Genomic DNA, 15245 nt, shown 5'->3' with positions numbered 1-15245 from the left:
ATACTTTTAACACTTGTCCCTGTCAGAACTCTGTTGCGTATAATATAGCAACATCACTAATTTTAGGTCAACTCCTTTGGAGTGTTTTAGAATGTGACCCGTGACTTTCACACTTAAGAGATGGTAAATTACTCTCTCCTTTAAGAATAATGCTTCAATACTTAAAAAATATTTTTCATATACTTAGAATGAAATATTAAGCTACACTGTTAACGTGCTTACACCATCAAAAAATCACTGTTGGCTCTTTTTCTGCCGTGTTGGAAAAACAGCAAGACGAAGTTATCAAATTCAAGATGCCATTCCTTCTGTTTTCAGAGTAAGATGGTTTCTCGCAAACTTCAGATGAAGATTTATCTTTCTTAGAATATTTACTACTCCAACAAATATGAGCATTTACTGTTATGGCACTTTTGTGTTGGTTTAGCACGTATTATTCAACAATGATTGTGCATCTTGTCATTATTGGATAGTAAGCAGCAGCACTGTGGAAAAAATACCGGGCCGTGTTCTAGGTTGGAGACATCCCACCTCTGCCATTTGCCACTTGGGCTACCCAGGGTGAATAAACACTTTGGGTTAGCTTCACAATTAGTTTCTTCGCACCTGAATTGCAAGGCTGTCAAGAGGTAAATGAGACCCCCCCCCCCCCGTGTGTAAAACATTTATATCATGTAGAAAGCGACACGCCCCACTGCAAAGGCTTACTCGCTTTTCTTCTTTTGCATCGATATTTACACCTTAAGCTTGGATAATATTGATGAACTATTCACTCTACTAAAATAGTAGATGCAAGCTGCCTTTTATCAAGTGAGTTTGGGTGGAATAGTGAATAGGAAGGGAAAGATAGTTTGCCCAGAAAGGTGGAAGTTTCTTGCAATATGAGCAAATTCATCCAAAATTATTTTTGAATATGCGATTATTTTTAAAAATTACTTGCAAACGTTCATTTCCAGCCATGATGGAACGATAGACCTGGATTTACTCTTGCACCTTAAAAAACTAGAAAGCCAGATAAAATATGGGAAACAATCGTTTTTAGCTATTGGACAAGGAGCACAGGACAGCGGTCCCTGAGGACAAGAAACAATGAGATATGCGCTTGGCTCTCAGTATTCAGGCTACAGCAGAGGAAGGTTTTGGGAATCCCAAGTATTTTCTTGCCAGTTGTACTGCGGTGATGTAGGAGAATTTCCTGTTTTAAGGCAGAATATACTTAAGTATTTATTTAGAGGAAAAAGAGTAACTTACTTTTGAATAGCTCAGGAAAAATGTCACATATATATGTGTAAATATACATATATATACATACACGCATGTGTATATATACAAAAATACACATACATCTATGAGACAAAATGATAAACATGGAAAAACATTAACATTTAGGGAATCAAGGTGAAGAGAATATGGGAATCTTTGTATTAGTTTTGCAACTTTCCTCTAAGTTTGGAAATGCTTCAAAATTTAAAAAAATATTCAAAGCCTAGTGCTAGCAACTTTTATGTAGAAAGACTCCGCCGACCATCTCTCCAGCTCAAAATGCTGTTCGACTAAACTCAAAACATGATGCAAAAAACTGGGAATTACTTTTTATTTTGTAAAAGGTCGAATAAAAAGCACCTATGTACATATTACTTGACATCAAAAAATATATGCCCTGTGCATTTTTAAACTTAACATTTCATTTATAAAAAATCAAAAATGGGTTCTAAAAACAAATTTATTAAAGCTTACTATACAATGTATATGTCTATATTTGATCCTATAATAGTTGTTCCCTGTATAAAAACTGGAAAATACAGGTAAGAAACTCGAATAATCTCACCAGTGAGAAACACTGCTACTCTTTTTTTCTGTGTAGATATGATGTACTTTGTGAACACGAACAACTGATGACATTAAATTTCATGCTTTCTAAAAAGTGACTTTGGAGTGAACGGAATGCAATTCAATTTATATGAGAAGTAAATTAATATTACGTTGCCAATACTTGTAGAGTGCTCTGCAGGATGTTCCTCAATAACGAAGAACACACCCCGTGCTGCGGATGACTGGCAAGGTTTGACAATGCCAGGTTTGAAGAATATTTTCCAAAATGCCAGCGCTTGTTAGGAATTCCCGTCTTTAGTACTGCCGGCCCTACAAAGTGTTATTAGTCTCTGATGTTATATCATCATCCCATTTTTCAGGCAAGAAACTGAAACACAGACAAGTTAAATAACATACTTCAAGTCACACTGTGATGAAGTAGTGAAACCTGGAATAGACTCAGACTTCTCCTTAGGAAAGACAAACTTTGTGTCGGATGCTGAAATATTTTTAATGCTGTCAAACTGGAAAAAAAAATTTACATACATTTATGTAAACATTCTCATGTTCTGCGTAATTTTTCTTTGCTAATATTTTGTCATTATGAGAAATGTCCTATAAATCAAGGGCGAGTATTAAAAATGTGTTTTTGTTAGGTCTGGATAACACAGTGTCAAACTAGATAAACAGGTTGAAATGCACAAAAGGAATGTGTAAATTCTGAGTATTTGGCATCAGTTGACAGTTAAAAGCAATGACAGTATGTAAATACCAGAGAAAGTTCAAATAACAGGAAACAACAAAATTTATCAGGCCTTTTGTTAAAACATACCTTAAAAGCATAAAAAAAAAATCAGATTTCATCCTGATTTAAACTTGCACTAATCTCTCAATACATCAATTATCCAACCTGTGGCCAACTGATTGAGTTTCTTGAGTTTGATGAGGCAAAAAATTGTGATCAGTGAAGAGACCACCTCGTTGTTACTTCATGTGCCAGCCAGAGACTTGAAAAGTAATAAACATTGGAAAAAGAGGAAAAAGGAGAGGTCTAAATGCACCTTTTCTGAGTCGGTATTTTCTAGACTTTCCTAAGTATGCTGCCTCCCTATTTATTTGACCTATTCACCTCTGCACGATGGTTTATATTCAAATGATCTCACATATTGAGATTTGATTTTTATTATAAAACACATAATGTAAAATTGCTACTTTGTAATTTTTACTTTCCAGAGAATACTCCCTCCCCCAGAATCAAATATTAGCTTTGGATTTGAGCGAGCCTTTATTATCCTAATCAATTCCTCATCGCATAATTGGTATCGAAAGCTTCCTTTTCCTGAATTCCATAGATGTATAGAAATCTTATGCTAATATTACAAAGCAATTGGTCTAAGAGATTCAAGTAAAATAAAAGCATGGCTGATAGAAAAGACAAGAACTGTACTATCCTTTTAGTTATTTAAAAACTATAAATATAATACATGCTTAGTTAAAAAATTCAAATATACAGAACGGTATACAGTGAAAGGTGCAGTCCCTTTACCCCACTTTCTAGCTCCATTTTCTACAGCTGCAGTCAGCTATGGAAGCCACTAGCTATATGTGGTACTTAAAACCAAAATTAAAAAGTGCAGTGCCTCACACTAGCTGTATTTCAGCTGCTCACTTACCACATGGCGTTAGAGGCTATCGTTCTGCAGAGTGTAGACATAGAATGTTTCCGTCACAACAGAAAGTCCAGTGGACAGACAGTTCCTTGGTTACTGATCTACGGTCACTATAATTGAGCATTAGCATATATACATCTTATTACTCAGTTATGAGTTCTTTATCTATTATGGATACCAGTCCCTTACTAGGTATGATTTTTGGAAATTTTCTCCCATTTTGCGGGTTGTCTTTTCGCTTTCTTGCTGGTATCCTCTCAAGCACAAAAGCTAATTTTGAAGAAGTCCAATTATTTTTTTTCCTCTTTTGCTTGTTCTCTTAGTGTTGCTTCTAAGAAACCATTGCTCAGCCCAAGGTCATAAGATTTACTTTTGTTTTCTTGTAAGAGTTTTATAGTTTTAGCTCTTTTATTTAGGTGTGTGATCCCTTTTGAATTAAAATTTATATGTGGTATAAGGTAGGGCCCTTTTAGCACATAACTATCCAGTTGTTCTAGGACTACCTGTTGAAAAGATTACTCTCTCCAATGTATAGTGTTGGTATCCTTGTCAAAAAAATTAATCGTAAATGTATAGGTTTATTTCTGAACTCTATTTTATATTCCCTTGATCTATATGTCTATCTTTATGCCAGTACCACACTCTCCTGATTACTGTAGCTTTGCAGTAAGTGTTGAAATTGGTTTGAGTCTTTCAACTTTGTGTTCTTTTTCAACATTGTCTTGGCTGTTGTGGGTCTCTTCATTTTTGTATAAATTTTATCAGCTTGTTAATTTCTGCGAAAAAGCCAGCTCTGATTTTGACGAGAATTGCATTGAATCTGTAGACAAATTTGGGGGAACACTGCCGTCTTAAATAATGTTAAGTTTTCTAACCTATGAACAAAGGTGTCTGTCCATTTATTTAGGTCTTCTTTGATTTCTTTCAAATGTTTTGTAGTTTTATTGATCTTGATGCTACTGTCAATACAATTTTTAAAAACCTCAATTTCAGAATGTTCATATAAACGAAACTGATTTTTGCATATTGATCTTGTATCTAGCCTGTAACCTGTTGAACTTGTTTGTTTTTAAATGAATTCCTTAGGATTTTCTATATAACAAGACCTGTCACCTAGGAAGAGTTTTACTTGCTTTTTTCCAGTACGCTTGCCTTTTCTTTCTCTTAATTGTCATGCTAGAACCTCAAGTACAATGTTGAATAGAAGTGGTGAGTGTGAACATCCTTGTCTTGCTCCTGATCTTAGCAGGAAAGAATTAAGCATTCAGACTGTGATGAAGTAGGATGTTAGGGTGGGTTTTTTGTAGACACCCTTTATCATGTTGAGGAAATGCCCTTTTATTCTGTTTGTTTTTTTTTTATCATGAAAAGATGCTATATTTTATCAAATGCATTTTCTACATCTATTTAGACAGTCACGTGGTAATTTTATCCTTTATGAACATGGTACAGTTGATCCTTATTCGTGATTCCGAATTTGTGACTTTACCAATTTATTTGCACTCCTAAAATCAATGCTCGGAGCACTTTTACGGTCATTCACAGACATTTGCAGACTGGTGAAGATTTTGAGTTTCCCGACGTGCACATTCTCAGATGAGGCTGAACAAGGCAATGCTCTGACTTCTTGTTTCCACTCACCTACAGAAATGACCAGAGGACGGAGAAGGCAGGGGACAGGGCAGTGTAGTGCAAGAAGCTCTGGCTTTGGGGCCAGCTGGACAAGTCTGACTCCCAACTCTGGCACCTGTTAGTGGTGTGGCCTCAGGCAAGTCACTTAATACTTCTGAACCATATTTTTCTCTTTTGTAAAATAAACAGAATATACCAGAGGTAAATTGTTTTTAGGATTTAAGATTATAATCTATTTGATGTGTATACACACACACACACACACACACACACACACACATACACACACTCTTCCTCTAGGAGTTATGGCTCTATATTCACCAATTCGTATTACTGGTGACTATACAGATAATAACTGTGTATAATATTTGTGTATTACATTGATTTTTGGATGTTAAACCAACCTTGCATTCACTTGGTCATGGTGTATAATTCTTTTTTTATGTTGCTAGATTCAGTTTGCTGGTGTTCTGTTGATGATTTTTCTATCTATATTCATAATAGATATTGGTTTGTAGTTTTCTTGTGGTCTTTGTCTGGTTTTGTATCAGGGTAATATTGGCCTTACAAGGTGAGTTGGAAAGTGTTCTTTCCTCTTCTATTTTTAGGGAGAGTTTGTACAGAATCGATGTTAATTCTTTAAATGTTTGGTGTAATATAACAGTGAAGCTGTCTGGGCTTGCGGTTTTCTGTGTGGGATGTTTTCGAACTATGAATTCAATTTTTTTTTTCTTTGTTATTGACAGTTGCCTTTTTAACTTGCTTTTGGGTAGGACCTAGATGATAAGACTGTCTCCTAAAGCCAGTAAGATATGTGTTATCAAGGAAGACATGCCCAATGTTTCCAAGATTCAAATGGGCAGCTACCAAGATGATCCAGCAGCAACATTATCCTGCTCTCTAGCTTCAACACAGATGGACACTGTCACCTCTCATGTGCTTTCACGACCTTAGAAAAAGAAACTTCAGCTTGCTCTACATAAGATTTATACACACACTTCTTAATTGACATTTTTATCAAAGTTCTATAACTACAAACTAGTTTGTACATTTCTAGATTATATACAGATATGCATATTTACATATCTATCTTTAAATCTGTCTAAGAAAATACTACCTGTTTCAGACTCTGTCAGGAATGTGGCGTGTAGTGGAGTAAACGTTGGAATGGAAATCTGAAGGCATCAGGGCCGGTCTAACTTAAACAAGATACCTCGATCCGTTTCTTCTGCTGATACAATTACGTTGGCCCGATGATCGCCAAGGATCTTTTTCTGATTCTAAAATTACAATGACTTATTCTACAATAATGCCATTCCCACTGTTCTTAGTTCGGAATGGTCAAAATGAAAATATTTTTTGTTATATACAAATAAACATATACACATCCATGTGTTACTTCTACAGAACAAATCAGTTCGCAAAATCTTAAAGGAGAAAGAAGAGGAATTCTGTGGTTAAATAACATAATTCCAAAATCTCAAAGTCCTGAGCTTGCCACGAAATAGCTGGTACCAATTTTCTCTCTCTAAATACACATAGTTCCTCTTTCATGATATCTCACTTTACATAAGTACTGTTGTTTATGAGGCATCTAGTCATTACGATAACTTTCAAAAAACAAGGAGGTCACTTTTCAGAAATTCTGAGCCCGTCGGAGAAGCTGAATGGAAGTTCCTCAGTCGTCTCGACTGGCACGTTACTTCTACCAAACTGACACGAATAGTGGTGAGCACGATGGCTCGAAAGGAGCGCGTCCGCAGTCCGGCTGCAGCGACAGCTGTCTGGTGGCATAACGTTACTTGCACTGCCAAGATGTGAATGGTAAACGCCCAGGAATGAGTCTTGAGATGAATGATAATGCCCAGCTCCTGCTGCGGTGGAAGCTGAGCTCTGGTAAGGGCCGTTGCACATGAGACAAGTCTGAAAGCAAGTCTTCCTTCCCAGACCTCGATGAATGTCTAGTTTAGCGATGAGGGGTTTCCCGACATTCACTTCCTGCTTCTCCTCTATGGTATCCTCCAATCCTGAGTACTGGTACGACAAACACACCGTGAAGACCAGGTGTTCCTGAAAAGGACAAGAAGGCTTTGTCATTAGCATCTGAGTCTTAAAATACCACTCAGGTACAGGGAAAATAAATAAAGAAATAACAGCAATGAAATTCCGCTCTTATTCCCCTTTCCCAGGTTCCAAATCCTCAAGGCATCCTTTACGCTTTCCCTATGCTCAGAAAGGTTGGCTAGATCGACTTCCTTCTCCCTCATTCAATACTGTGAATCAGTATAATTCTAGTTCTCATTACTTAAAGTAGTCACAATTACAGAGATCTCATATTGCATTCCTGACGAACAGTGAAAAGGAATTTTCCAAGCAGTGGGGCTGGGGAAGCACACCCTTCCCTATCACTGAAGCTGGGGAAAGAGCCTTTAGTGAAACAGTAATCTGGCTTTACACCTAGCTCAAAAGATTAGCTGTTTTAAAAATATTATGAAATAATAATCCACAATCAAAGGTGGAGAAGTGTAACTGACTCAGAGAACGGGCTGTATTTCAAAGATAAAAGACTGTAAGTAGATTGGCCACGAACAAGGTGACGACAGGTCCATGTCTAACTGTCAGTAGTGCCCATGTCATTCCTCGAGTTTTGGCTAATATATTCTATGGTCATGCAGCTATAAATAAATTAAAAACTCAGATTTGGCAAGATTATGTTTTTATTAGGAAGTTCAACCATATAGAGGTAGCTTCGGATTTGTTAAGTCAATGAGAAATGAAAAAAGAAAAAAATAAATTCCGATTCTAATTTGCTATTTGTTCTGTAGAGAGTCACAGGACTAGGAAATGATTATTTGAAAATGCTAAGATATTTAAAAGCAGACTACGCTCCACGTCTCTGACTTTTCAACAGCATGGAGGGCGATCACAAATACCCTCACGCAAAAACGCATCATCAGAAACATAATATAATATGAAAAGAGTCTCTGCTAAGACTCCCTGTAGGTCATTTATCTGTACTTCAATTTCATACTCAATGAAGCAGCACGTAATACAAGGTTCACACGACGAAATGAGTTTTTGCTTTCATAAAGTTTTCCATTAGTATGAATAGGAAATGAATAGGAAAGGTAATGACCTTTAATTTTTGCAGCGAACTGAGTCTGGTATAGAGGCAATGCTTGGGAAGGTCCTTTGATACTAAATAGCTGCCGGTCTCTTCAGGCGTCCCTTTATTTGCATCTTTTGGATCAATATCTAGGTCCTGTGAAAATCAATAAAAGTTATTAATGAAATCAGTGAAAGTCACAACAATGCCTATGACAATAAAACCATCTTTAACAGGTCTTGCTTGCTCATAAATTCTGGCCTGAATAGGCAATCGTTTACCCAGGACTAAAGAAACAATGAAAACAACATTGCAAAGTAATAACAGGAATTTTAAACGCTCTGCCGATACATTTAAAGAGTTAGCTCTGATAGGATAGTTACTTTCGAACTATCCCTACAAACGCTTCTTAACCTCGAGATTCCTTTTAAGTTGGAGCCTCATTAGTGTTTGACTCCTGGATTCTCTCCTTCCTCATTCATCATTTTTAGGACGGTGCAGAGGGACTTATATGATTCGGATATCTAAGAAGAGGACGTGCCAAAGGCAGCCCTTCCCTTTTTCTTCTTTTAGAGCCAAGCGCTGGCCAAGAGTAGCAGGTCTGCTCTGCTCCTCCAGAGAGAAGTCCTCAGGCTCTGCCCTGCCCAACGTCCAGGGAGGCCTGTGCTCGTCCAGTGTTGCCATGACTGGGGGACAGACTTGTCTAATTCTGGGATTCGGTGCTGGACCATTTGCTCTCACACTAAGCTATGTCCTCCAGGAAGCCTTTATCAGTAGCAAAGGTGATGTTTTAGATTTGCCTGTCTTGCTCCTTGCTTGCTTCTCCATATACTACACCTATGTTGGAAAGAGAAGGACTGTTTATTGGCTTCTTTAGGCCAACATGAAACAAATATCACATTTAAGTGTTTGGAAAGGACAGTACTAGGCTTCTATTCTTCCAATATACTACCATGACTTGACAACAAAGGCTTATACTATTGTAGTAACTCATATTGGAAACAGTTTTTAAGTGGAAATTACTCTTGACATATGTATAGCACATTTTATTCCTTCACATTTGATGTCTTATTTAGTTAGAGTACAGGAAATTAAAGGCTTCTTTCCAGGGTGAAATGAAGACATTTCTAAAAATTTAAGACATGTTGGCAATTAGTTTTTAAAATAGTATGACCATGGTTACTAAAATACAAATAAGTATTTACATATGTTATATATAGGTATACATATTTCTTTTGTATTACCATTGGCTTTAAGTTTTCCAAAACTTAGTCTTTAATAAGTGAGGACATATTATTATATTTTAAATAAAAGGAAAAAGGAGAGACTTACAAGAGGAAAATCAGTGACATAGGCATCGCACATTATTATATCAGGTGGTTTGTGCACTATACTTGTATAGATTATCATAACGTTGGAAAACTCAGCTGCAAATCCTAATTGAATCTTGACACCACATTGAAATTTAAGACACATACTTTCTGGAAGTTCTGAAAAAGAACAATAAGAACAGTTTATAAATAATTATTTAAAGAGTGTTTGGTAAGTTTTCTGATGATAAGCAGCAAGCAAATATTGTTTCTGGGGCAAAATACAGTTAGAGCTTTTCCTTTTGCTTAAAAATGTTACATAACTAACACCGTTTAAAGACTCACAAACAGAATTGAAAAAAGAGGGGGAAAAAGTCCAATATTCAGCTGGTCAAGCAAATAAAAATCTTTCATTTTTACGGATCGTGCCCCTACACATGTATAATTTTTACAGTGCTGATCAAAAGTCTACATGTAATTGTAGATCTATTTTTCCTGTTGCTGCAATCTTCATAAAAAGTTTTAATAAAGTATAATATTACTCGAAGGTTTGTTACCTTAACAATTTTTCTAGTGTTGAATATAATATGTCTGGGTTTATTTTTCTATCATAGTCAATAGTTCTTACATCCACTCAACGCTTTAGGATTGTTAGATATAGCTATTTGATGGTTCCTCACAATTCCAACAGTTTTCCACTTATATAGACTATAAACATACTGGTTTCACCATAACATTTCCACAAAGTAATATTAATTTTCAAAAAGTCTGCCTTTGATGGGATTAAAAAAGAAATATACTATCATAGTTCATAGTTTATAGTTACTATTTTCGTTCGCCATTTTCTATATTTGTTTCTGAATTATTAATATATTCTCAACTGTGTGTATTGTTGAAATTGTAGCCTTTGATTATTAACAGAGAGGAGTCTTAATGTTTTGTTTTATTATTTTGCATGAATTCTTTATTATAAAAATTATCTACTTATCAAATTTGGCACAAATACTTTCTATCTGGCCTTTTATTTATTTTTTTAGGCGAGGCGACTCTTGGTTGACCTCACAGATTGCAATAACCTTGTCAGCTTACAATCCCTTATTTTTTATGCCTGCAGCACGTAGTCTGCCTAGGTGGTCTCCCATCCAAGTACTAACCAGGCCTGACCCTGCTTAGCTTCAGATCAGACGGGACTGGGCTTGTTCAGGGTGGCGTGGCCGTAGACTCTATCTGGCCTTTCAGTTTCATTTTGTAAAAGGTTTTATTTACTGTTGGTCTTCAGCACTGTAATTTTATTATTGTTGTTTACAGCTTTTTTAAAGGAAAAGAATCAATTTCAATTACATATTCAATTATCTGGAATGTGAAGATAATATATTTATGGCATTTTATATTTTAATGTGGTTTGATATGTTAATTTACCAAAAACATATCTTTTCGTATTATGAAAAGAAAGATCTTATGTAGGAGCTCCACAAACACAATGACCTTCAGTCATCTATAAGGGGTTCACAGCAGAGATATCTGGGACTCTGAGAAAACCCAAAATCTTTATTTCAGTCAATAATTTCAACTTACTTTTTCACTAAATCACATAGACTTACCAAAGGTAATTAAGTTACAGACACGAATTCCACCTCACTTTTTTAGAATCACCAACCCACTGATTCATGTGTCCAAGACAGAATGCTCAGTAATATTTATGAGCTTTTTTCTTTCCCTTGTGATCTCATTCAGTATCAACAACCCTATCAAGTACGTACTATTATATCTCCCCATTTTACAGATAACATGCTTATTAAGTGGTAGAGGCAGGATGAGAACACAGGTCTGATTTTTGAAACAGAACACCTGAACAGCTCACGCTGCAGGAGAATCTAAAGGACAAACTGAAAATCATTTTTAAAATGATCATATTTTTAATTTTACCAAAGTGAAAAGAATGAGTTAAATAATTTAATATTTCCAACATCAAATAAATCAGTGTAACATTTATAATTGAAACATTTGTTTAGTCTTGGTTTTGCCCACGAGGCTAAAATATTTTCACTGCAAAATTGAGAGGAAAATTATATATTCAGGAGGAAGAAAAATCTGTCATATTGAAGAAAAACCTCACAAAAAACTACTTCACTGTACCGTGCGCCTTGGCCCACTGGAGATTCCGCACCAGAGACTCTGCAGAGTACGCCGTCCCTTGTATGGGATCAGTAAGTGCTCTCTTCTCAGATAAGCTACTTCGAATCTCCAGAGCCTGTTTGCCTTTGGTAAGATGACATTTGCCCATATCTAAAAGATAAGAAGTAAATACTATTTTTAAGACTGGAATTCTTTCATTATGTTTTAAATATTTTGGCCAAGAGCTGCCCTCCAAATCAGGTTAGAGTCTCAATATCACTTAATTCACTCAACAAATATTTACTAAGCACCTACTTACTATGTGCCAGACACGGTTCAAAGTGCTAGGGACATGGCAGTGAGCAAATAGATGAAAGTACTGAACCAGCTCACTTCCAAAGCCCGTTTCTCGCTTTTATTTTCTATAATTCTAATAATGAATCGTTAATATTCTAAGCCTTGAAATTCTCAAAGAGCTGAAAATGTATTTCTTCATTGGTAATATGTCTATGCTCTGTTGAGAAACACATCCAAATATGAACATATGACTACATATCTATGGGAAAGGTAAATTATACTGTCTTTACCATAGATTTCTTCAGTTTTAGAAAAGGAAATTGTGTTAAAACCACCAGTATGGTTAAAGCATCACCACTGCCCTCCCCGACTCAAAGTAAACCATTATCCAGTGTGCTGTGTACATTCCCAGGCTCATTTTAATTTTTAATCACCTGTAGATACTGATAAATAGTATGGCCAAAGTTTTAGGTTTTGAACTTAACACAAATGTTATGCTATATATATGTTTGGTATATATCATATAAAGGTGAACTGGTGCTTTTTATTAAATTTTAAAATAGTTAAATTGTATTTTAAAATAAGAAACGTAAAACATTTTAGAGTCTCTGAAGCACTTTCATAGACTTCAGTTTGAAAATAACTGACATAGTCCAAAGGTTTTTTTTCTTTTAAGCAGCAGAAACTTTTCTTTAAACAAGAGCTTAAACAGCAGTCCCATGTGTAAAACAGATAAAAGCAGAACCTCTCTGGTTGAAGGCGGTCCAAGCCCCAGTTGTCTGTGAAATGGGAAAGTGGTTCAGTGACCCAGCTGAACAATCTATACTGATAAGACCAGGAAAACAAACAAATGGACTAACAGCTGTTCGTGAAATACTCAGGTGCCTCACACTCAAACTGCCATCTTTGGAACAGCCACAAAACTCCATTTTCTGGTGAGTTAATTTGCAAAAGAATTTCCTTCTTTTTGGTGTAGCTTATAAAAATGTATTTCAAAAAATGCATGTCGATCTAATGTAATACGTACTTATTCAGTACCTGCCACCAGCACGCATCACACCAGGCAGACCAGGGAACGGAAGACATAGTGCTAAACCTGCAGGCTCATGTCCTTAAAGCAAAAATTTAAAACCACTAAGTTCAGGAGCCACTACGGAAAACAGTATGAAGGTTCCTCAAAAAATTAAAAATAGAACCTTATGACCCAGCAATTCCACTTCTGGGTATTTACCCAAAGAAATCTAAAACGCTAATTCAAAGTGATATATGCACCCCTACGTTCAGTGCAGTGTTACTTACAATAGCCAAGATATGGAAGCAACCTAAGTGCCCATCAACAGAAGACTGGATAAAGATGTGGTACAGATATACAATGGAATATTACTCAGCCATAAAAGAATGAAATCTTACCATTTGTGGTGACACGGATGGACCTAGAGGGTGTTATGCTAAGTGAAAAAGTCAGAGAAAGACAAACACCACACAGTCTTACCTATAAGTGGAATCTAAAGAACCAAATAAACAAACAAAACAGAAAACAGACTCACAGATACAGAGAATAAACTGATGGTTGCCAGAAGGGAGGAGGGTTGCAGGGCTGGGTGAAGACGATGAAGGGATTAAGAGGTACAAATTGGTAGTTACAAAACAGTCATGGGGATGTGAAGTACAGAACAGAGAAAATAGTCAATAACATTGTAATAACTATGTATAGTGCCAGGTGGGTACTAAACTAATTGGGGGGATCGTTTCCTGGGTTGTATGGATGTGTGACCAGTGTTCTGTGCACCTGAAACTAATATAAAATAATGCTGGATGTCAAACGTAATTGAAAAAATAAAATAAACTCTCACAGTCCAATAAAAGAATGGAAAAAAAAAAAAACCCACTCGGCATAGGAAGAAGGTAAAGAGCTCTGAGGATTAAATTTCATTTATTTCACATCATGTCTGGAGTCAGCCTTGTAAATTCAAGTAATGCTGCACAGATGGCATGCAGCTAAGTCAAGAGAGAAGGAATTAAATAGGAGTGTTGCTGAACATTATGTAAAAATATTGTTTTATAAAATAAATACTAATTCCAAACCTGTACAGTAACAGTAGGAATAAAATAATTACCAGAGAACCCGAGTAGCTTTCTCTTTATTTTTTATTTTACCTTCTGCAACTTCATCCAGTAACACAGTAATTTTCTTGTCTTCTAATAATCTATCTTTTAAAAATTTCATGAAGATTCCATTTGCCAGTCCAGAATGCTGGATTTCAAAAGCTTCTGCTCCTTGACACCTTAACAGCAGCAAAAAGAAAGAGTTGTAAAAGAGCAAACGCTTGCCACGCGGGGCTTCCACGAATACGGACGAGCCTCGTTTGCGTCCAGCCTCTCGCGAGACATCCTAGAGAGTTAATCCTGACGCACTGGTGCTTATTGAAAAGAGATGCCAAGATAAGAAGTGCTATAGTCAATGATGTAAAGTTTGCTCTCAAGAATACCACGGAGGCAAATTTATGACATGTCTATGGATACGTCTAGGCTTCCGATCTACAAAACAATTAACAGAGGATAAAGGAATCTTGAACATAAACTTTTCTTACGTGGCATATCCGAACACGATGTTGGCGGTGACTTTCAGAGCGTCCAAGATTGGAATGGTGTCATCGTAGTCATTTCTATTTAAAAAGTAGGAGAGGAAGAAGGACAGAAGTAAATACGAAAAGTTAAACGGCATTTTTAAAAGAGCATCAATATAATACAGTAAAAAATATCATATAACAGTACTATATACAACTTAAAATTACAGATTCAAAATTCTTTTATCAAATAAGCTACATATTTACCCAAAATAAACCGGGGCGCCTACACTGTTGCGACAGCAGACAGTCACGTCTTTTCTCGTTAGCTTTAAAACTGGAGTTACATGAACTCTGGCGATGGATTTTGGTTGGTAAATGCTGAGCAAGTGAAAAATTGTAAATCTGAGAGGACTACTCATTAGTTCCATTCTTTGGCAGCACAGTGGCAGCCCAAAGGGTCATGGTCCGGCTAAACTTTCACTATCTACAAGGCCAGGACCGATTTGCATGGCCGGAGGCCCCAATACCATGGGCGCCATTTCTGTGACTTTCTGGAGGAAAACCGCAGTGATTATTAGAGACAACTACAGGTATTCTGAAGAGCTGTATCTTTTGCAGTATGAGTAAATGCCCAGGCCCTTTATAGTTCTTTACTTCTGTTCTACAGCAAATAGGAAAAAGAGTTAAAATAATTAAATCCACATAGAGAAAATGTATTTTCCCCTAGTGTTCT

The 15245-nt window shown here is 36.3% G+C and overlaps 1 protein-coding gene across 1 annotated transcript in view; it reads right to left on the bottom strand.

The window, feature by feature from the left end:
- Nucleotides 1-2304: 2304 nt before the first annotated feature.
- The window catches only part of MALT1 (MALT1 paracaspase), a gene marked incomplete at its 5' end in the record, with an annotated part of 53238 nt that continues 40297 nt past the window's right edge, over nucleotides 2305-15245 (bottom strand). The window contains 6 exons of the mRNA XM_015590827.2: nucleotides 2305-7184; nucleotides 8251-8376; nucleotides 9553-9710; nucleotides 11667-11816; nucleotides 14100-14227; nucleotides 14534-14608. Coding sequence (XP_015446313.2) covers nucleotides 6744-7184; nucleotides 8251-8376; nucleotides 9553-9710; nucleotides 11667-11816; nucleotides 14100-14227; nucleotides 14534-14608 — 1078 coding nt within the window. The remainder of the gene's footprint in view (nucleotides 7185-8250; nucleotides 8377-9552; nucleotides 9711-11666; nucleotides 11817-14099; nucleotides 14228-14533; nucleotides 14609-15245) is intronic.

This window comes from Pteropus alecto, unplaced genomic scaffold (genome assembly GCF_000325575.1).
Source record: "Pteropus alecto unplaced genomic scaffold, ASM32557v1 scaffold14, whole genome shotgun sequence".
In the NCBI taxonomy this organism is placed as follows: Eukaryota; Metazoa; Chordata; class Mammalia; order Chiroptera; family Pteropodidae; genus Pteropus; species Pteropus alecto.
The sequence above is the reverse complement of the archived record's forward strand: the minus strand, read 5'-3'. Positions and strand labels throughout refer to the sequence as shown.